At 61.0% G+C, this 21,630-nt stretch overlaps 2 protein-coding genes across 2 annotated transcripts; both read right to left on the reverse strand.

Moving 5' to 3' along the window:
- Positions 1-66: 66 nt before the first annotated feature.
- SYTL1 (synaptotagmin like 1) lies at positions 67-3,523 on the reverse strand. The gene is made up of 14 exons (XM_032202466.1): positions 3,396-3,523; positions 2,947-3,092; positions 2,757-2,862; positions 2,630-2,663; positions 2,363-2,459; positions 2,138-2,235; positions 1,623-1,730; positions 1,365-1,531; positions 1,175-1,277; positions 919-1,080; positions 766-844; positions 577-676; positions 290-495; positions 67-206 (listed from the first exon to the last, which is right to left on the reverse strand). Exons 1-14 carry the CDS (start codon positions 3,521-3,523, stop codon positions 67-69), a joined length of 1,674 nt encoding a protein of 557 aa, XP_032058357.1.
- A 6,537-nt stretch (positions 3,524-10,060) lies between these two features.
- On the reverse strand, positions 10,061-16,401 carry TMEM222 (transmembrane protein 222). Its single transcript, XM_032202401.1, has 6 exons — positions 16,286-16,401; positions 14,206-14,290; positions 13,418-13,449; positions 12,636-12,732; positions 12,346-12,476; positions 10,061-11,399 (listed from the first exon to the last, which is right to left on the reverse strand). The coding sequence occupies exons 1-6, from the start codon at positions 16,399-16,401 to the stop codon at positions 11,312-11,314; spliced, it is 549 nt and encodes a 182-aa protein (XP_032058292.1). The 3' UTR covers positions 10,061-11,311.
- Between the last annotated feature and the right edge of the window lie 5,229 nt (positions 16,402-21,630).

Consider the following 21,630-nt stretch of genomic DNA (forward strand, 5'->3'; position numbering starts at 1 on the left):
CGCGGGGTTCGCTGGGGAGCTCAGTCCTGTCCCCCCGCCACCAAAACTGTCCCCGGGGGGTGGGAGCTATGCACGGGGGACGAGGTTGGTCCTCAGGGGCAGCAGCGCTTCCACCCAGCAGCCGGGCTGCTGCAGCAGGCGGCCCCACACCGCGCGCTCCTCCGGCGTCGAGTCCATCCAGCCCACGGGCAGCCCGTAGCTGCTCCCTGCGGAGACACAACCACCGTCACCCCCTCTTAACCACCCCACCCCAGCACCCTGGGGTGCCCAGGGCTCCCCACAGCCTCACCGGTGCCCAGGCTGAGGCGCACGCCGCCCAGCTGCCGCTTGGAGAAAGCCTCATGGTGCCAGAGGGTGAACTCGGCGCACGCCTCGGCCAGGTCCTTGGGCTGGAAGCCGTCGTACACCATGGTGTGGTTGAAGAGGGGGCTGAGGCTGCGCTTCACCACCCGCGTCTTCTGCCGGCTCGCCTTGCTGTCGTCGGGCAGCACGTAGCTGCGGGGAGCGGGGTGAGCGAGCCTGGCCCCGTATCCCCAAGCGGGGGGTCCCTTTTACGCCCCCCCTTTTTTCTCTTACCACTGCACGAAGGCGTCCACGGTGCTGCCCTGCAGCGGGACCAGGCCCTGCGCGTCCTTCACCCAGATGTGCAGCTCGCCCGTGGGGGGCAGCCCCGCACCTAGGGGTCAGAGGGGGGGGTCAGGGTCGCCCCATCCCCATGTCCCCATCCCCATGTCCTGTCCCGTTCCCCTCGGTGTCAGCGCTCACCTTCGGAGCCGGCGGGGATGAATTTCAGCGCCAGGTTGAGGTTGCCTCGGCTGGAGAGACCGTCCGGGGCGAAGGGCGTCTGGGGTGGGGAGGGAGGAGGGTTATGGGGGGCTGTAGGGGGGGATTTGGGGTTCGGGGCAATGCGGGGCTCACCCGGGGCTGCAGGGTGAACCACTCGGGGCGCGTGTTGGCCCAGTCCCAGGCGCCCAGCGCAATCTCCACCTCGCCCAGGAAGAGGTTCCTGCCCAGGCTGTCGTGGTGCCACACCGACAGGTTCAGCGTCCGGCCCTGCAGGTCCCTCTTCTCCAGCTTGTACTGGTGAGGATGGGAGGGGGGCACAGCAGGGTGAGGGTGCGAGGTCTGCAGGACCCCCCCCCAGAACCCCAACCCCCGGAGAGATCCGAAAAACCTTGAGGGTCTCGTTGAAGATGGGGTCCAAGCTCCGCTTCCGCACCGTGGTCTTGCGCTTGCTGCGGTTGGACTTGTCGGGGAGCAGGTAGGTCTTGATGTACCTGCAGCCCGAGAAACGAGCTGTGAAAGGGCTGTGGGGGGGGCATAAAGGGATCCGGAGCCCCCTCCCAAGTAGCCCCCTCACTCACGGGTCCGACCGCTGCTTCTTGGCCTCGGCCAGCTCTCGGCAGCGCACCACGTGGACCTGCAGCTCCTGCGTGGCCGGCTCGTAGCGCAGCGAGAACTGGACGCAGCCCCGCACGGGCACCCTGCCCAGCTCCCCGTCGCTGTACAGGCTCATCAGGCTGCCGCTCAGCTGCGGGGTGGGGGGCACGGGGTCAGGTCCCGGGGGCACAAAGCACCGAGCCCCCCCCCCAAGCCCTTCCCCAGCACCCCCCACCCCGTACCGTGGAGGAGCTGAGGCTGGACACGGAGGAGCTGGCGGTCAGCAGGCTGCTGGGGGGCACGTGGCCGTTCTGCGGGGACGCACGGCCCGGTGGGGGGGTCCCCGGCCCCTGGAGAGGTAAAACAAAGGGGTCCTGAGCCACTGGGGGGTTGGTGACCCCCCCCAAACAGCTCAGACCCAGTGCAGGGACCTGGGGCGCCCAGAGCCCAGCAAGTGCCCAGTGCTTGGGCACAGCTCGGTGCTGGGGGAACCCATTGAAGTGCTGGTTTGTGCTCCCCATACAGCCCCCCCAGCCCCATACAGACTCCCCCAACCCCATAACCCCCCCCCCAGCCCCATAACCCCCCCCAGCACCATACAGCCCCACCAGCCCTATACAGCCCCTCCCAGCAGCCCCATATAGCCCCCCAGCCCCATACACCTCCCCCAGCCCCATACAGCCCCCCACCCAAGCCCCATACACCCCCCCCCAGCCCCATACAGCCCCTCCAGCCCCATACAGCCCCCCCAGCCCACCTGCCCAGCCCCAGGGCTGCCGCGGGCAGGATCGGGCTCCTCCTCTTCATCTTCCTCCACGGTGGCCGTGCCGAAGGGGTTCCCGTCCACTCTGTCACCTGCAAGGACACAGTGTGGGGGGGTGATCCCTTTTCCCCCCACCCCAGCAGCACCAAAGCTGTTCCTCACAAGGCCAATTGGCAGTGTGGGGGGGTCCCAATCCCCCTGCCCCCTCCCCCACATTACCTGGGGGTCCCTGCCCATCCTGCTCCCTCTCTGGGACCTCCTCCTGCGGCGTCGGTGTCCCCAGTGTCCCCTCCGGTGCCGGGGCTGTAGGGCCAGGCTGTTTGGTGGCACGTTGGGGACAGGGTGAGACAGGGCACAGCGGCACCCTCCTGTCCCCTCTGGGTCACCAGGACAGGCTGGGGGGGGTCAGGCCATGCCCCGTGCCCCGTGCCCCATCCTTTGGGCTCGTCCCCAGCCCCTCAGCGGGGCGTCGGGTCGGGCACCCACCTGGGGCTCTGCCTGGGCTCCGTCCTCAGAGGGGCTGCGAGGAGAAGCACCAATTAACTTTTCTGGCCACGACAGCAAGCCCTGGAGCACCCATGGGTGCTGGGCCCCCCCTCACACCCTCTCTCACCTCTCCTCTGTCACCGCCAGCTCCTCGTCCTCCTTCTCCTCCACCAGCGGCTCGCCGATCGCCTCCAGCTCGCCCAAGCTGGGGCCACGCTCCGGGTCCCCAGCTCCTTGGGGACAGGAAGGGGTGGCTCAGAGGGCCGTGGCTGTGCCCCCCCCATTATCCTTCCCCCCTAAACCCCCTCCCTGCCTACCCCGTGGCCGCCTCCTGCGGCGGATGGAGGCGCGGACGAGGTCGGAGCCCAGGTGGTGCCGGTGGCGCTGGGCGCGCACATCGCAGAACCAGTCCCCGGTGAGGGTCCGCAGCCGGGCCGGGTCCGACACCGACTTGCGCAGCTTGCTGGTGGCATTGGCCAAAAAAAAACATCCCCCCGGTCACCCCCAGGTGCCAGCAGGGTCCCCGTGCCACCCGTGCCACCCGTGCCACCGCCCTCTGCCCCGTTAACCACCCCAAGTAGCCATGGGGCCACCACGGCGAGGGCACCAGCACCCATCTCCCACGGGGTTTGGTCCCCGATGCCCTCATCACCCACTGTGGGGGGCTTCACCCTGCCATGGGGAAGGGACCGTGCTGTCCCCAGGGATGTCTCACCCTTGGTGGGGTCCCCATGGGTGCCACTAGGAGGGATTTTGGGGGGCTCACCTGATGCGCCCCTCCTCGCGCCGGCGGAGCTGCGAGTCCCGGCGCAGCACCTCGGCGATGGCACGCCGCTCGTCCTCCGTCAGGAAGCTCAGGTCCAGCAGCGCCTCAGCGCCCAGCTCCAGCGCCATGGGTGCCGGGAGCACCCCGGGGTGCGGGGTCAGGCTGAGGGGGGGCGGCGGGCAGGGCTCAGCATGCCGGGGGGGGCTCAGCGGGGCCGGGCGAGGGGCTGCGGGGTGGCGGTGGGGTGGGCAGCGCGCAGCATCCTGACCCTCTGCGGGGAGATGGGGTGGTAGCATGGCACGCAGGGGCCCTCATGGCACGGAGCGCGGCCCCCCCACCCTAAATAACTTCAGGGGAAGCAGGGGGGGGGCAGAAAAGGGTGGTGGGGGCACCAGGCAGCAACAGGGAGCCGCAGGGAAGAGTTGCTGCTCCTCCTGCTGCGGCCCCGTGCCAGGGCCAGCCCCTGTTTGCCAAGGGCGTTCGCTCGGGGCCGGCTTCTTCCCTTCCCTGCTCCCAGCAGGGCCCCACAGCCGGGCTCCCGCGGTGCTCAGCGGGTCCAGGGCATGGGGACGGGTGGCACGGGGGGCTCGGGAAGCCAGCACCCCCCTCAGGTCCGTCCCAGGCGGGCTGAGAACGTGCCCAGCTCATCACACAGTTGCCTCACCGCCCTCCTTCCTGGCCCGGCGTTGGGAAAGCGCTGCCCGGCACGGGAAATTGCAGCAACGGTGGGGCAGGATCAGCCCCCCCCACCCCAAAAATCCCCACCCCAGGGCCCCATCGGGACGCGAGCACCGGCACGGCCGCACCCAGCGGGCACCCCAGGGGTTCCAGCCCTGTCCCCAGCCCCACGGGTGGCCCTGGTCACCGTGTCCCAGCCCCACAAGTGGCCCTGCCACCCCGGGGGGGGGCTCCCTGGTGTCCCCCAGCAGGGCCAGGCGCTGGGGAGCCCAGGCCAGGACCCAGCAGGGTGGTGCTGAGCGCCCCGGTGCCGGCGAGGACCCGGGTGCCGGCCACCACCACCACCCTGGGGACCTTCCACAGCTCACACCGGGCACCGTGACGGCACCGGGGACCCACAGCACCACCAGGAGCCCCCCCTCAGCACCCCCATCCCCACCCTGTCCCAAGGGGGGGGTTGCAAAACCCACCGGCAGCCTGCGCAGAGCCGAAGCCACCCGGTGCCCCCTCGGTGCCACCGAGCGGTGCCGGGGACGAGGGGCTGGCACCAGGACGGGGCGATGCTGGGGCCCGTCGCTGCCTCCCCCCCCAAACCCGTATCCTGTTTACATGGGCCCAGCCCGCGGGGGTGTCCTTGCCCCCCCCCCCGCCCCCCCCGGAACACAGCAGCACCCAAAATGTCACCGAGGGCTGGCCCACGCGCGCTTGCGGTTTCCTTGCCCCTCACAGACACCCGGGCGGGGGGGGGGGGGAAGCGCAGGAGGGGGGCAACAGGAAAAAAAAAAGCCAGCCCCACACCCACCGGTGTGCAAGGAACCCCCCCACCCCCAGACACAGACACAGGGGAGACCAGTTAAACCAGTCAAACCTCCCCAGTAAGCCGCAAGATGGGGGTGCGCAGCCCCCGTTCCCCTTCGCCAGCCCCGGTGCATGGGGTGCATGCAAAGGGCCCCCTCCCAAAATGCAGCCGAGCCCCCCCCCCCGGGCTGGCAGCCCCCTCCTGGCACCCCCCCAGCCCCCCAACCTGCACCCGGGGCCCCGCAGCCCATCACCGTGGCCTCGGGGCCCATCCAGCTCAACCCACACCTGCAGGGCTCCCAGCGGAGCAGGCAAAAAAAACACCCAAAAATGGGGGCTCCTGGAGCCCCCCCGAGACGAAGAGCGAAATTCGGAGGCTGCAGCCCCCCCGTGAGAGCAGCCAGACCCCAAATCCTACCCCCAGCCCCCATTTCCCGTGCTGTGGGGCCGGTAACGGGGTCACCCCCGCGGCCGCCCTTACCTGCCCAGGGGATTTTGTGGGGCCATGGGCCCCCGGCCGTGGTTCGTGGCCCCCCCACCCCGAGCCCCCACGGGGACCCTCGTCTCCAGGGGTGCCCCCCGCGCCCCGCTGGGTGCTGGAGGCCCTAAAGCTGAGTCAACCGCAGGCGAGAGCAAGGCGCCTCCTCGCCTCGGCGGCACGAAAGCAGGGACTGGAGCCAGCAGCACCCGCCGGACGGGACTGGGCTGCACTGGGTTGAACTGGGCTGAACTGGGAGGCGTCAGGAAACTGGGGAGAAAGGGAGAGCCCGAAAGGAAAGGGGGCAGCAGTGGTGCTGGGGTGGGTTGGAGGGGATGGGATGGGGCAGGAGGAGCCGTTCCCAGCTGGGGGGGGGGAAATGGGGAAGGATGCGCCCCCCCCCAGCAGGGAGCCTTACCTGGCCCCACCTTGAGCTGAACTGGGAGGAACTGGGAGGAACTGGGGGGACTGGTGTGAGATCCTCCCTCCCCACAGTGCCCTGCAGCACCCCAAAACCCAGCGTGGGGCAGTTTGGGGGTCCCGGGGGGGCTGCAGACCCCCCCCAAATCCCATAGGGCTCCCCCACCCCATGGGCACCCCCAGCCTCCAGCCCCCCTTGGCACACCTTCAAGGCTCGGGGGGGGGTCTCCCACCTTGGGGGGGGGTCTCCCCTTCAGGACAAACCCCCCCCCGTGCTCAGCCCCGCGCAGGATCAGGCCGGGTGCATCGGGCGGTGCCGAGCTTATTTTTAGGGAGGTTTCGGAGGAAATGGGGCTGCAGCGAGGGCCCTGCCTGTCCGTGGCCGTCTGTCTGTGCCCGTCCGTGTCCGTCTGTCTGTCCGCTGTCCTCTCCTCGTGGGGTGTTCGGGGCAGACCTCGAGGCTGGGCACCCTCCCCGTGTCCCTGCGTCCCCCCCTCGTTGCGCAGGGGATGCTCCGAAACCTCCGCGGGTCCCTGCTGGCACCGAGCCCCCTGCGCGCAGCCCCCCCAGCACCAAACCCCCCCAGGGAGGTGCTGAGGCTGCCCTAGAAAAGGACAGGGCAGGATTTGGGGTGCTGATCCTGGTGTGGGGGGGTGACCAGGGGTGACAAATTTGCTGGCTCTCGCTGTAGCCTCCCCCCGCAGCGCGCCCGGGGGCTGGTGACACCCGGCCACCCCCGGGGGACAATTTTCTTTGCACCACCCGCAGGATTGAACCCATTCCCCACCCAAAGCCCTTCCCAAGGGACCCGCACCCACGCGGGGTTTTGCCCCGATGTCCCCACGGTCACTCGTGGAGGGGCTGGGGGGGGGCACCCAGCGCAGGAGCAGCTCCTTTGGGTGCTGGGTGCAGGGTGCTGGGTGCTGGCAGCAGCCCCGCGGGCACCCAGAACAGGCTCGGCCTCATTTCTGCTCCCACCCACGTGCCCAGCCCCGGACCCGTTCCTCGGGTGCGCCAGGCGTGGGCGAGCCTGGGGGGGGGGAAACTGAGGCAGGGGACAGGGGGCAGAGCCGGTGGGTTTGGGGCTCCTTACGTGTGGAGGGCAGGGGGCAGCACCCCACGGGACCCCCGGCCTCAGGAGGGGGGAAATCGGGGTGTCAGAGGCAGCTCTGGGGGCTGAGCGCTGTGGGGAGCGCAGCAGGATGTGGCCCCCCCCCCGCGGGGATGGAGTTGGGGACGCAGGGACGGAGCCGAGCACCCCAGAGCAGGGGGATTTTGATGCAGTTTTATTTTTTTTACCCATGCAGGGATATCGCAGAGGTCCCACCCTCGGCTCCAGCCGGGGACAACAAGCAGGGGGAGGGACCCTGCGCTGCGCCTGCTCCCCCCTTGCTGAGGAACAAAACAGATGGGGGGGGACCGAGCATGACAGGGAAGCCCTAAGGGGGGGTAACCTGGCCCTAAGGGCGGCCCAGGCCCCGCTGCTGGCATTTGGGAAGCTCCAAAGATGCAAATGCTGAAGTGCTGCTTGAGATCAGACCTCGGGGGGGGGGGGGGGTCCTGTGATGTGCCCCCCCCGTGCAGCCAGCTGCAGCCAAGTGACCCCACTCCAAGGGCGGCCCCGTGCCCCCATCCCCATAGGGACATTCTTGGGGGGACATCGGGGGCAGTGGGGGCTGCCGGGGCCCTGGGAGCGCCCTGACCCCCCCCCCCTCGGTGCCAGCATCACGTCCCCAGCATCGCAGCCCCCCCGTGGTGAGGGGTAGGAGACGTCGTGGCGTTGCCGCCAACCACCGCAGCCACAGCGCGCTCCCCACGGAGCAAAAAGGGGTGAGAGACCCCCAGCCCCACACCCAGGGCGGGGGGTTTGGGGTCCTGGCCTGGTCTCAGCACCCCCAGCCCCCCTCCAGCAGCTCGCGGGGCGAGGGAAGCCACGGGGGGCTCCGGGCTTTGAGGAGCTGGGGGGCGAAAACCCCCCCAGATGCTGAGAAAAGAGGGATGCCAAACCTGGGGCTGCGTGGAGGGAAGTTATCCACAGCTGAATGAGATAAACCTACAAGGGGGGGGGACCAAAAAGCATCCTCCTCCCCAAATGCTCGGCTCTCTGCCTGCTCGGGGCCACGCAGGGCTGTGCTGAGCTGGCAGGGGGTTAGGGACGAGCCCAGCACGAGGCAGGGCCCCTTCCCCTAAAACCTTTCCCCTAAACAAAGGCCCGCAGAAGGGCCCTGGCTCTCGGAGCCCTGGCATTAAAGCTCTGGCACAGCGCGGGCTCTGCCTGCACTGCAGCAAAGGCTTCCAGCTCTGCAGCAAGCGGCTCCCAGCGCCATCCCCTCCCCAGCTCCCCCCCCCCCTTCTCTTCCCGACAGCAGCTCTGCAAACAGGACCGTGACTTCTGGCCACGCAGCAAGGGCAGCTCTGTGAAAGGAAAGGCGCGGGGGCCTTCCAGGGCCAGCTCCTCGCGCTGCCCGCAGGCAGGAGGCTGCAGCTCAGGAGGTCGTGGGGGGGAAAAGCTGAGCCTGCTTCTGAAGGAGAGAAGCCTTGACAATAAGAGAAGGCACCTGGAGACATCCACAGAAATAAGTTTATTTCCCCTACCGTCAGGATTATGAAACCACAGAAGCAGAGTTTAAATATTTACAAAGTAATCCAGCGCCCCACAGAGATCAAGAGAACAAAGGAAGAGGGTATGGAGGGGCTGGCCCTCGCCGAAGAAGAGCACGGCAGAGCCACGGAGCTCTGCAGCACGAGCACGTGCAAAGGGGAAAGGAGGGGACCAGAAACGCGCCATCGGGGAGGACAGGGACAGGGGGGAACCTTTAGGAGGCCGCGGGCAAGGAGCTGGCGGCGAGATGAAGGCAGCTGCAAGGAAAACACGTTCCTCACCCACCCACCCACCTCCCAGCCCGCTCTCCCCACGCATCGCCCGTCTCCCCGCGCTCCCGCAGCGCCGGCGGCGTGGTGGAGCAGTAAATCTGCCCAGCCCACAGCCAGCCTCTCTGCAGGAGCCCTCCTGCAGGCACAGGGAGGCCAGCAAGGCTGCCGGGGCTGGCTCCGTGCTACCTCTGCTGCACACCTTGCTGTGGAGCCGCCCGTGCTCCCTCTGGGTGCCCGGAGCCGTCCCACCCTGCTGGCGGTCGAGGTGCAGGGGAAGCAGCTCCGCAGCCCGAGGTCCCGCAGGGCTCGTTTGCAGGGGAAGAGCCTCCGTTCAGAACCCAGATCTGGTTAAAAAATAAAAAATACAAAGCACGGGGAGCAAACGAGAAGGATTTTCCCGGTGGGGAATGGCACTCGGCACTTTCCGAAGTCCCGGGAGCGGGGATCGTGGCCAGCAGCCCCGCTCCCGGCCTCCCCTGACACCTCGGAGTCTCAGCTTTGGCAACGCTCGTCTAGCTTATCGCTGAAACACTGCAGCAATGTGTGAGACAGCCCGAAGAGTCTCTGGGTTATTGCTACTGCGTAAGACAGGTTGGCTTCAGCCCTGGGGCCGGGGACTCCCGGCGCATCCTTGGCAGGACATTGAGGAATCGCGCTAAAATGACAAACTGGGGCAAAGGACTGATCCCTCCCGTTCCACTGGCTTGTCCTGGGGCACAGCAGCGACGCTGGGCAGCTCCGTGAGATTCCATCTTTTCCTTGCAAGGTTCTCTTTGATCCAGGTTTTGGCTTTCTAATTGGCCTCAGCACCCTCCAGCCCGCTCTCCGCTCGGGTTTAAAGGACTTCACGCAGGAGACGCCGCCTGCTTCAGCTCCAGGCACGTAGGGAAGGGCAGCGAGGAGCTCCCACCCCGCCAGGCCAGCACCAGGTGACAAGGACAACCGGGTGCTAGGGAGAACGGAGAGGTTTAAGGGGCTATTTAAGTGTGACCGAGGAGGAAATGAAGAATTTGAGAAGCCCAAGAGCCCCCAGCCCCCCTGTAGAGCTAGGGGGGGGTCAGGGGGATGGAAGCAGATGGGGAGGCACAAAGGGACGGCCTCCAGAGCCAGCAGGGGGACTGACAGGGCTGCCACATCAGAGGAAGCCACAGGGATGGCACGCAGACAAAAAAGAGCTTTCTTGCTGGCCACGAGCACTCCTTGAGGCTGAAATCCATCAGGTAGTGGAGTAAAGAGCCGGCCTTTCAAGGCAGGAGCGGAAAATCTAAGCCTTCCTCTGCAATCAGAGGGGATCTGCTTAATGGCACGCAGCCCTCGGGGGACACCCGACAGCCACCCGGCTAAGAGCTCCCCAGAAAGCAGCCGGAGCCTCAGCAAGCAGGGACCTGACCCCAGGCACGCTCCCTGCTCAGCACTCCCAAACCACCTCCTCTAGGAGCAGTTCTGCCTGCTCCAGGGCTCGGAAGGGCCATCAGACCCCCAGCACTGCCAGACCTTCTAAATTTTTCACCTTCCAAGTGCTTTCACCCCAGAGTGTGCTCTCCAGAACACGCCACAGCTCCCCAGGCAGCACCCCGGGACCAGCCACAAGACAGCAGTGCCCCGTTTGCTGCTGCAGATCCCAAGCAGAGCACGCCTGCCCGCCAGTCCCTCCACCTCTTTAAACCTCCGTTGGCCCCACTAAGCCCAGGATTCGGGCACTGCCCTGCAAGGCACGGATGCTTTCACAGCCCCAAAGCCTTCTGTCCCGGGAGCCAGTACCTGCTGCTGCTGCCGCCACCTCTGCAGGCGTGATTTCTGTGACATGCAAAGCACTCGGGATCAAAGGGAAGCTAAGCAGCTTGGGAGGAGTGTAACGACAATTTCAGGCATTCAGAGCCCAGGGAGAAGCGGGGAAGCTAGATTTTCTCTGGCACAAGCTAAAAGGGATTTGGCAGCAGACTCCCAGCTCTGCGACACGCTGCTGAAAGTGTGCAGACTGCCACGAGCCATACCCAAGCCCTAGTTTCCTGCTTTTCTGGGCTCACCAGCAGGACCAGACGCATCTGCCCCGCCACGGAGCGTTCCTCTGTGTGTCTCTCCTCAGAGGAGTGCTGCGCCGTCAACACCTTTCTGGCACTACTGGGGAGACCGTCAGCGAGGGCTGCGCACCCCCAGGAGGAGCCCCACACCTCCACTGTGAAACGTGTGCTGCAGGAGAGCCGTGCAACAGGGAAACAACTGCCCCTGGGAGACTGGAAACCCCAGGAGGCACCTGATGAGGTTTGCCAGGAGGAAGAACCCAGAGGTGATCAGAGAGAACCTTACAAGGTGCAGCTGCCCGCGCTCCTGAAGCAGGAGGCAGGGTTTGCCTCACACGGAATGCAAAGGTGCCCACACCTCTCCTTTCCTGATTGCGTTTCTACCTACCAAATTGCAGGGAGGGAGCAAATTCAGGGAGGGATCAGGAGGCTTCAGGACCTCTGCTGTTGGGAGACACCGTCGACAGAACAGAAACAGAAGGGTAAGAAGCCAGTCCCGGGGAACAAAGATGAGTTGTTACAATGGAGTGGAGTGGCCACCTTCCCCAGAAAACGCCTCCCGGAGTCCCACGCCTCCACCTCGCTGGGTCAAGCAGTCACAGTTTCTTCCTTCGTGTGCCCGCAGGACGGGGAGCTCACAGCTGTCATCACCGCAGGTGAAGTGTCAGAACGACCGTCAGGATCACCCCCAGGAAGAGGACAAAGGGAAGCCAGGTCTTCACAAATCCCCCTACGCTGCAAGATGGGAAAAAAAAAACACAACAGGGGAGAGTTTGAACATAAGAAGTCAGCAGAGGAAGGCAGGAGGGAGAGAAGAAAGTGATGGTAAGTGGAGAAACCAGGAGACAGATGTTTCTCTTATCCATTGCTAGCACTGCCACACAGTACACGTTAAAAATGTGAGGTTAAATCAGGTCCACAAATAACTGCATCATGAGCAACAGGGCTGGACTCGCCTTCCAGCTCAAATCCAGGTCAAAGTCTATAACTTTGGCATGTTTCATATCTCCACAGACAAACAATGAAACCCCATTTCAGTCAGCCTCAGTGTTCAGGCTGCCGGTGTATTTACCCAGCGCAGGGGGACCACGCTTGCAGGAAAGCTGGTTGGGCTCTTCCAGAAAGGCCAGACCCAGCAGAAGGGAAGCAACGAGAAACCTTTATTCAGGGCTGTCCTTGCAGAATCTCCTCTCCAGGCCCAAGGAGATAAAATGGAGATTAAGAGCTCTTTCTAAGAAGGAAAGCTCAGGGTTTCCCTCTCCACTCCAGCTGGAAATCAGACTAGTTTTAGTGTAAACAAGATTCAAGAGAGGGAAGAGAAACCAGCAATCCTTGGAGAGGAGCCATTCTGTGACCTTCTGTTCTGACCTAACCCAGCCAAAAGACAACACAGAGAGCGATATTTGCTCTAGTTAGCATTTCCCAAATTCCTGGCACCCTAAATTCGTTGCTAGGGACGGTATCTCAGGAGCAGCATCCAGTGCAACCCAGCAAACGCTCCTGGTTCTTTGCTTAAGAACAAGCAGTGAGAGCACCACCTACCAGCAACACTCCCCCATGTGTTGTGGGCAGGGGGTGAGATGTTCCTTCCTTTCCCAAGAGGCTGAAGCTCTGGAGGGATGGGAAGAAGGAAAGAAACAAAGCCCCTCTGCCTGCTGGATCTAGACTGCTCTCAGCTCACCTCACGTACTTCCCATAGAGGAGTGAGAAGAAGCAGAGCTTGACCATGTTCCAGGAGGTGCTGTTGTCGTATCTCATCAAGTTCAAGGCCAGAGCCACGTGAGAGTGGCAGTTATCGCAGCAGAGGTTGTGCTGGAACAGAAGAAGGGGCAGAGCGTTAGAAATCCTGCCTCAGGGCTCCCCAGCCCCGCCCACGGGGCTGGTGCAGGCCCACAGGTCCCAGTCCTGCAGGAAGGACCCCAACCCCGGGGAGGTGTCGCTCCAGGCAGGACGCGGGCACCGCAGCCGTACCATTCGGTGCTTGTACTCCTCCGAGGCATCGTGCACAGCCGTGTCCCACATGTTGGGGTTGGAGGAGTACACCTTGCCAGGATCCAGCTTCCAGTACCTGGGAAACGAGAACAGATCCCTTCCGTGATCCCTTGGCTCTGCTGCTGCTGCTCCCCTGCAATCTTTTTTGCCCTTCCCAGCAGGAAGCTGCTTGAAGGGCTTAGGAAAAAGGCTGCCTCTGGAGCCCAAGGAACTGCACCCTTCGAGACCAGCACATGCTGCAGGAACCAACACTCAGCACCCTCAGCCCTGGAGCACTCCGGACAGAGAAATTGCAGGCCTCGAGGCTACAGGCCCCTCTGAACGGCTTTCATGTGCTCTGAGATGAAGCCTGCAGGCCACTTAAAATGTAAACGTGATCTGACAGACACACAAAGCCCAGGAACCTCACCCCCTACCCCAGAACATCATTAACAAGATGGGAGTGATGACAGGTCATTAGCACGGGCACCATTTACTTGGAGCACTTGTTGCTAACATTCTTTTAAAATGTTTTGGCCTTTTTTTTTTCTTGTAAAGGCTCCGTACAGCTACAGTTATTAATGCCATTATCCTGCTGCCACGCTTCTAAAAAGACTGAACTTAACGTGGTTTCTTGAAAAGCACAGACACAGCAGCCGTCCACTTGAATTAGGTTATGTGAACAACGAGAAGAGCAGTGTTACGGCCTGGCTGCCTCCGTGAATTAAAGGACATCTGCAGGTCAGCTGCTCAGTTCCATACAAAGTCACGGGAGCACTTACTTCACTGGCTTCCCAAAGGCCATGTTGTCTTCCTACAAATAAAACAGAAAAAAGGGAGCTCGTGAGGACAGCCCCGCACTGCGTTCATGACACACCTCTTGCTGGAAACCTCTCAGCCCGTGATCACGTAACGAGGACACCGCCACGTCGCCTCAACAGTCCCAAAACACCGACCCCATCCGTGTTTTAGGTCTCAGCTGTGTTTGTAAGCTCTTGTTCAGGGGGTGAGTGCGTTCATGCTCTGTACGCAGTGGCATTACCTGGCTCCATGGTGTATGCACCGTGTTCCCTCCCTTTAAACTGTGAATGCCTCGTCAGCTCTAAGGTGTAAGTGTCCTAATCTTTAAGGAGCATTAATTATCCCACCTAAAATTCCCCTGCTTGCAGACTCCAGCAGGCTATAACGCAGTGTAGAAGATTGTCACACGCCTGATGCCACGCACCACGACAGCAGCAGGCATGCTGAGAGGTTTGAAAGCAGCTCCTGAAACTTGGGCTACTGCAAAAGAATTCAGGTCCAAACCTCCCCGTTAAGAGCACAGAGCACAAGATCCTTCACCTCCTGCTCCCCAAACCAAACTAGCCACTGTTTACCAACCTCCCAGATGATCTGCACTGGACAGCAACCTCCATGGCATTGATCCACGGTCTCGGAAACACCTAAAGCCATTACTCTGCAGAACTTGGAGCTGCAAAAGGCAGGGGGTGGCTCAGAAGCCCCCAGCAGAGGTGAGACGCAGACCAAGCACAGGGTTTGCCTCGCGTACCCGGATCTGTTGCCTACTTACCGAGACAAAGTACGGCCCCGCGAAGTCCCGGATGACCCCGGTCGACGTGCAGATGCCCATGTGGCCGATGATAGGGAAGAGCCACCTGCCGAGGCAACAAGGGAGGCGTCAGGCTGAGATATTTGCCCCCCGATCGCACCGAGAGCGTGTGTCCTGCTGCCAGGAGCCCGCAGGAGCAGCCACGCAACGAACTGCACAGCATGGGACAGGCCGGGAGGTGAAAGCAGGAGAGGTACAAGCAAAGGGAAAGCGGGCTTGAGCTGGAAAGGGAAAACACCCAGAGCTGTGATCCCTGATGAGCTGATCTAGTCGGCTCATCCGCAGGGTGGTCAGGCTTCAAGTTTTCACTTTTCAAATTAAAAAACATCATTTTTCAAGGCACTTTTCAAGTTTTTGAGTGGCTGCAGTTACAGGATGAGCAGGACTCCAGTGGCCTGCACTGCCTGCACCTCCCCGGACAGGGAAGGGCAAGCCCCAGGCTCCCAAACACCCCATTTGGGCTTCCGAGTTAAAAAAGGTTAGATCCTGATGAAACAGTGGTGAGATAAAGCCGGCCTTCCCACTTCAACGGCTGAGAAGAAAAGGTCCCCATGCCCATCTCCCCCTTCACACTGCAACTAGATTTTGGCACCTCAGGTGGAAAGCGGGGCTGCTGGCTCCAGGAAGAACAATCTCCCTCTAAATGATCTCTGTGTTTCAAAGACTCGTCCTCCTCCTCCTTTGATATTTGCAGCTCTGCAGCTCTTTATCTCCCCCTCGGATCCCCTGTGACCCCTACAAAGCATTTCAGGCCAAGCACCAGCGCTCACCCACACCCTCCTGCATCCTCAGCTTTGCTGCCCTCTCTCTGATTTCTCCCTCCCCTCATGGGACCGTGCCCAGAGACTACTATTTCAGGTGCCATTACAGCAAGGTTAAACAAGAACAGAATCACTGCTCAATTAGGGAGATCCTAAACCCACCGAAACGAGCAGATAAAGCCAAGCACGCCGGCAAGCGCAGCTGAGGAGATAAACTGCGCCCAGCTCCTGCTGATAACGTAACCTCACCACGCAGGGAAAGGCTTCCTGCAAAGTTTCAGCACTTGTATCACTTCACCTCTGCGTTTTCCTATCTGGTGCGATGCAAAGCAGCCAGGCGGCTTCGCTGCCTGCACAGAGCCGTGTTCTATCAGCCAGGAGGTGCAGCTGAACGCAGCCCTGTCACAGCTTTGCCACCTTCAAAGGTGTAAACAGACCTTCCTTCTCCTTACTTCTCCCCCCGACGCTGACTGGCTTTCAAGCCTCCAAACCCCAGGATGACAGGAAACGTCGGAGAAAGAAAACTGGGGCAATTATGCAATCTAGCGAGAGATTTCACCAAATAACGACGCTGAAATTTCCACTGCTAAAAAAATCAAGACGAAGATGCCTCTGCTCGATGGGGAACGAGCCCACAAACAAACAGGGACACCCACTAACTCCGGCAGGACAGCTCTCCTCAGCAGTCCCGGGGGGAGATAAGGAGGTTGAAAGCTTTGGAATGGGAAGGACGGGATGTGCAGCCTTGTGAAAAAGAGAAGATAACGATCAGGGCAGGTTCGTACACGCGGGGCAGCACAGGGAAGTTTTCTCCCGGCTGAGCAGAGGCCCGGCGCCGTTCCCAGCCCCACAGACCACGCCACGTCTTCGCCCTGACTTTCAGCCCCGGCTCAGCAAACATTCACACCCGGCTGCAATTGGAGGGGATGGGGACGGCGTGAAAATCACCCCCCCCTCCAGGAACCACATGTTTAGGGCTTCCCATTTTCCCACAACTGCAAGAAAAAAAATAAAAAACAAACAAAACAAACAAAAACACCTCCAAAACTCTCCTTGAAGCCTGCCTACACCCTGCCAACACCACAGACAAACCCAGCAGGGGCTCCCCTGGGGCTGGCTGCGAAGCCCCCGCGGTTTTGGGCCCCCCGAGGCCCCTTCGCTCCCCAGCCGCGACCCCCCCCAGGCCGAGCCGGTTCCCCCCCGGGCCCCAACTCCTGCGGAGACCCAAGCGGCTCCCGGCACAGCCTTCCCCGCCGAGCCCCCGAGGCTCCCGGCCTCACGTCAGGACAGGGATCGGGGTCCAGACGACGCAGTAGGGGAAGCGGCCGCGCTCGGCGTCCAGCCCGGCCCCCCCGGCGCCATGGAACTGCTTCATCTTGGCCTCCGCTTCCGCCATCGCCCGCCCCGCCCGGCCGCCGCGCCATGGCGTCACTTCCTGGAAACCGCGCGGCCGCTTCCGGGTGCGCCCCGTAACCAGGAAGTGGGAGAGGCCTGGGGGCCGCAGGGGTCGGGGACCCCTCCCCGAGGGACCTACCCCCTCCCCAAAAGCCAGGAGCGGGGCTCAACGCCCCCCGCAGTCACGGCTTCGCTTTACAGCGGGCTTCGTGCTCTGTAGCAGCCCCTCAGGCCTACACCGTTGGCACCCACAGCCAGGGACAGGGGGATCCCCCTGCGTGGGTGTGCCAATGGTGTAGGGACAGTGGAACCCTCCCACATGTCCCCAGGGGAAAAGCAGCACCCCCCCGGGACAGGAGGAATGCGAGGGAGGGCAGGGGGAGGAACAGCACTTACACCTGGAGAATCGGCTTAGAAAAATAACAATTGCTTTATTAGGAAGTTTAATTCAAACTCTACACGAGGAGGCTGAAGAAGAAATGGGTTTATTCCAGGTTTCCACCCCCACAACACACTCGGCAAAATACAGAGTGACGAGTCACTGAACGAGTGGAAGGAAGAGGGACAACGTTGCCTGCCACCAGGATGCTGTGCCCAGCAGGCACAGGAGAGCTGCCAGGCGTCCAGACCCCCCTCTCCTCTTCACATCCTTCTGTGTTCCTCCTGGAAGCTGCTCGTGTCCTCCTTGCGTTGCGATCTCGAGCTGCATTTCCAAGGCCCACAGTTAGCAGAGGTTTCCTTCCAGCAGTTTGTGGTGTTGGACGGCACGACGCTGGGGGGTTGCTCACAAAGCTCTTGCAGCTTATCCCTTCCAGCACGTGGCTCCTCCATTTTAGCTCTGTCACAGCACAGAGGCAAGGCAGAGCCAAGCACTGTGCTCACACAAGGAGCTGGCTTTCGTTATCCACAACCAAACCCTGTTACGATGAGAGCCACGTTCCCAACAGCATCACCAAGTTACAGCTTTTACATAATGGCCCCATTTTTCCTCATAAACCCTCTCCTTCAAAGCCTTCTCTCATCTCTACCTCCTGCATTCTACTTTCCATCACCTGACTTAGCTTAAAACTTAAGCTGAGGCCAGCCTTCCACATCTGTCAGCGTCCTCCCCAGGAGCAGTGCTCCGGGGACAGCGCGGTGCTTACACGCCCACTACATTACAGACTAAGGAAGCTTCCAGCTTGAAAGCCCAGGCTGTCAGGAGCCTCTGCCCACAGAACAGGCACATCAGAGGGGACCCAGTTTGCATTTGCCGGTATGGCAGTGGAAAGCATTGGCTAACAGTCTAGTTCAGACAGCCTACCTGCCCTCCGTACACACTAAATTGTCATATGAGTACTGAAGCTTCAGTTCAACTAGTATTGTGCTGCAGTCTATGTTTCCTCGCCTCTACAAAGCTCTCGGCTCGTCTACCATCCCACCTTGCCTCCTAGTCTAGACCACGTTTTGGAACAGATCCCTCCGAGAGGGAGGGCAGCTGCAGAGGCGTCAGGGCTGAGGCAGAGCCACCCACCCAGGCACCCACCGGGAGCAGCTCGAGTCAAGCTGCAGTGCAGGCACCGGCTCAGCATGACCTGTCACTGCGTCAGAGCTGATCAAGAGCCTGAGACTGCGCTCCTTGTAATCCGACGGTGAAGGGATTCACAAAACAGTCCAGTTCCAAAAGAGAGAGAAAGCAAAGGAAAAAAAGAATAAAACAACAACAAAAACAACAGACACTCGAGAGCAAAGCCATGCCCGGTGCTTTGGTTTCTAAAATGCTTCCTATTTTGGCACTTGGGGTAGAAGATAGACACAGAGGCTGTATGTGTTCCAGTGAATGCTTTTTGTTCTATGAAGAAAAATATTTGCATTGATTTGCTCCAAGCTAACATAAGTACCAGAGATTGTTGAAACACACGAACAGAGCCCAGTGTTCACATCAGCTAACGCGGTCCTGGCACGTTTGTCAGATTAGGCAATGGATTTGCTCTTCCTGCTCGTGTCTCAAAGGCTGCTAAGCAGCGTATCACCGGGGACCAGCTCCCTTGGCAAAGCCCCACGGCAGGGACGGCGCTGACAGCCTCTGCAGGACACACGGCCCCGCAGTGCCACCGCACGGCCTCCCTTCCCGCCCGGCCGGGGGGCATCTCAGCCAGCCTGCTTTATTGCCTCTTCAAACCAAACGCAGGAGGGCAAAAACTCAAGTGCTGGAGCACAGAACCCCACTTTCCTCAGGCTGGATTTAAAAAAAAAAAAAATCGATACGGCGTTCCTGCACCGCGCAGCTCTCGGTGGGGCTGTCAGGCAGGCAGAAGGGCTCTCCAGCCCTCACAGCGCACTGGCAGAAAACGGGTGAGCTGTAGCTGACAGCAGGGTCTTCCTGGTGACAACTGGAAGGCTGCTGTTGTTCTGCTATTGATCTAAGCAGAATACAAAACACCTGAAGTCAGCAGGGAAAAATAGCTGCAGTTGGAAAAGAAACCGGAGGTACGGGGGAGGGAGCAGGGGGGAGAGCAGGTAAGAAGTTTCCCATGCATAAAATTAACGGCCGGGCGTTTTATTGCAGCTATCTTGCCCGGCTACAATACTGGATTAAACGTAGGGAGCAGGAACGCTGCCATCATTGTTTTTGCAGCCTCTCATTTGACGAGAAACAAAAGGTTTCGCTCCCGTTCCTGCCAGCAACTTGCCACCAGCGGCTCTGCTCTCCTGTCAGCTTTACCTCCCCTCGGCCAAAAACATCCTGGGGACGATGCCTGCAGGGCCCAGCGTGGCCTCGTAGCCTGGAGGCACAGAGCCTCTCGGTGAGGAGACCCTAGGAAGGAGCAGCCCTGACCCCACACCAGTTTGGGTTTAGCCCAAGCACCCAGCACCGCTGGCGGAGCTGAGGCTGGAAGGGATTTTGCTACCTCCCCTTTCTACCCCGGCTCATCTCTGAGGCTGAAAGAAGCAGGCACCCAGCCAGCTCCCGTTCGGTAAGCAGCTTCCTTGGGAACCTTTCCCTGTTGTGACAGCTCCAACATTACAGGGACTGCCAGGACCAAACCACTCGAGGAAGAGGTCCCCTCCCCCTTCTGACATTGACAACCGCGGCGGCGGCGGCAGCACCACCGCGTGCGGGAGCCGACCGAGAGCGTCAGCGGGGCACGGGCTGATGGAGGACACCACGGCGTCCTTCCTCCGCCCCGGAGGTGATGCTGGGGCGGGTCGCTGTGCGTTTTTGTTGCTCCTCTCCCGTGGTCTGCGCCTGCTGCAGTCTGACAGCCTCTAATCGCTCAGCGTGAACCAGAAACGTCACTCTCATCTGTATTGATGATGGTGCTACTCACCAGCGCAAGAACATACGCAGGCTCAGCCACCCACCCCAAAAGCGTGCCCTTAAGCCATCTCGACCCTCAGCTTTCACCTTCAGGTCTTTTCCGCCTCCCTGTCACTCGAAAGCTGCTTTTCCTTCTCTCTCCCTCTCCACCTGACGCAGCCACAGGGCAACTTTTATGTCGCTTAAAGGGAAAGCCAGCAGTTTCTCGGGGACACGGGGCACACGGTGGAAGAGCTCCAAGAGCCAAGCGCAGCGCAATCCCCCAAAAAGGCCTACACCTTCCCTCCTTGCTTGCCAGCGCCGGAGGGGCTTCCCAGCAGTGTCATCTCCTGCAGCAGCAAGGCCTGAACGAGCCACAAGGAGCACAGCACGCGGGAGGGCTTAATTCCTCGCTGCAGCAGCAGGCAGCTTCCTGACATCCTGCTCCCATTTTGCTGGGAGGTGGGAGCCATCTTGAGCCCTTTGCAGCCTCGCTCCTGGCACTGCCAACAGGCGCAGCAGAGGGAAGCGAGCTCATCCCTAGGGCTGCTGGTGCTCCTCTCCCCCCTTCCCAGGGCGGATTGCTCCTCTCCCCCCTCCTCTATCCAATTCTCTTGCTCAAGTTACAAATAAAGCTGATTTTCCAGGTCCTTCTAGGCCTTTCCACCCACGATTCAACCACTCAGCTCCCCCTTGCCATGCTCCCTCTTTGTCCAACCATTCAGCCCAAGAGCTGACCTAATTAGCTGATTGCCAATTCCAGCTGTGGATGCACACTGCTTTGTTGGAGCAGAGCTGCCTTTTCAAGCAATAATTTATATCCGACAGGATCTGAAATGACGAGGCCTTCAAAAGGCCTTCAGCAGAAAGGTGTCTAACAGGAATTTCTCAGAGTTCAAACAGATTCTGAAAATAATGGACTGGTTTTCTAACCCAAGGCCCAGCACTGCACAGCTTGGAGGGCAGGGAAGCGTTTGGGAGGTTTTGCAGCAGGAGCCCAAAGGAGAAAGTGAGTTTGTGACATCCTCTAGCAAGGGATCACCTCTGGGTCTGAACGTGCATGTCCAGTGCACCACGCTTGTGTGAGATTTCCAGGCAATAAACACTCAGGATGTGCTATTTTCCCTACTCTGCTTTTCACCACCCTGTTCACCTCTAACTCTTGGATTAAGCAGGGACTCAAAGATTTTGTCAATTTTATCCCGACATAACACGATTCAGAGCAAGTAACTCCATCGTACGACCGTTTATCTGCCTGTAAGGTGTGAGCACCACCTCTCTTCCCCAGGCAGCCCTTCTCATCCTCACCCCGGCAGCGTGAGCTCGAAATCAAGCCAGAGGTGGGCTCTGCTCCCAAATGCAGCCAGATCCGAGTCCCCACACCTGGGTAACGAGCTAACACCAGCACTAACCCTACAGCTCCAAGCCCACACACCGTGTCCCAGGCTCCCCAGCCCCCTTCCCACTCGATTTTACAGGGGCAGCACCGGTGAACAGCCAACATCCAGCCCAACCAGGCCACCCTCCACCCACCCACCTCCACCTCCACCTCCACGGAGGAGGAAAGTGGAACAAAGCCACAATAATCCCCCAAACAAAACGACACCAAGAAGGAACTAGAACAAAGAATTGTTTAATTGCTTAACTCTTTCTCTTCCAGGGACCACAGAAACAAGTTTTCTGCTCCTTCTAACGAGGGCAGTAAGGCTTGTGTGTTACCTCTACAACTGCAGGGGCAAAGTTTACGAGATGATCATCTTTAGTACTCGAAAAGGCTAGAATTAATAATGGTCGGCGCAACACTACGAATCCTAGAGTCTCCTAACGGAGAGCCCGTTGCTAGAATACAAAAATAAAGGAGGCATCCCTGCATATCCCAGGCTAGAAAGAGTTAACCAGAAAGAGCAGGAAGAAGCTTTCCCGAAGAGGGGGTCGAAGTAAACGGCAGAG

The sequence above is a fragment of the Aythya fuligula genome, chromosome 23 (genome assembly GCF_009819795.1).
Source record: "Aythya fuligula isolate bAytFul2 chromosome 23, bAytFul2.pri, whole genome shotgun sequence".
Taxonomy (NCBI): Eukaryota; Metazoa; Chordata; class Aves; order Anseriformes; family Anatidae; genus Aythya; species Aythya fuligula.

Coding starts and splice junctions, on each gene's coding strand:
- SYTL1 (XM_032202466.1), bottom strand. CDS start 3,523: ATGGCGCTGGAGCTGGGCGCTGAGGCGCTGCTGGACCTGAGCTTCCTG. Junction 1,532..1,622: donor CCAGCCTCAGCTCCTCCACG/GTACGGGGTGGG, acceptor CCCACCCCGCAG/CTGAGCGGCAGCCTGATGAG. Junction 1,278..1,364: donor AAGAAGCAGCGGTCGGACCC/GTGAGTGAGGGG, acceptor CTCGGGCTGCAG/GTACATCAAGACCTACCTGC.
- TMEM222 (XM_032202401.1), bottom strand. CDS start 16,401: ATGGCGGAAGCGGAGGCCAAGATGAAGCAGTTCCATGGCGCCGGGGGG. Junction 14,291..16,285: donor ACCCCGATCCCTGTCCTGAC/GTGAGGCCGGGA, acceptor TTGCCTCGGCAG/GTGGCTCTTCCCTATCATCG. Junction 12,477..12,635: donor AGGAGTACAAGCACCGAATG/GTACGGCTGCGG, acceptor CTTCTGTTCCAG/CACAACCTCTGCTGCGATAA.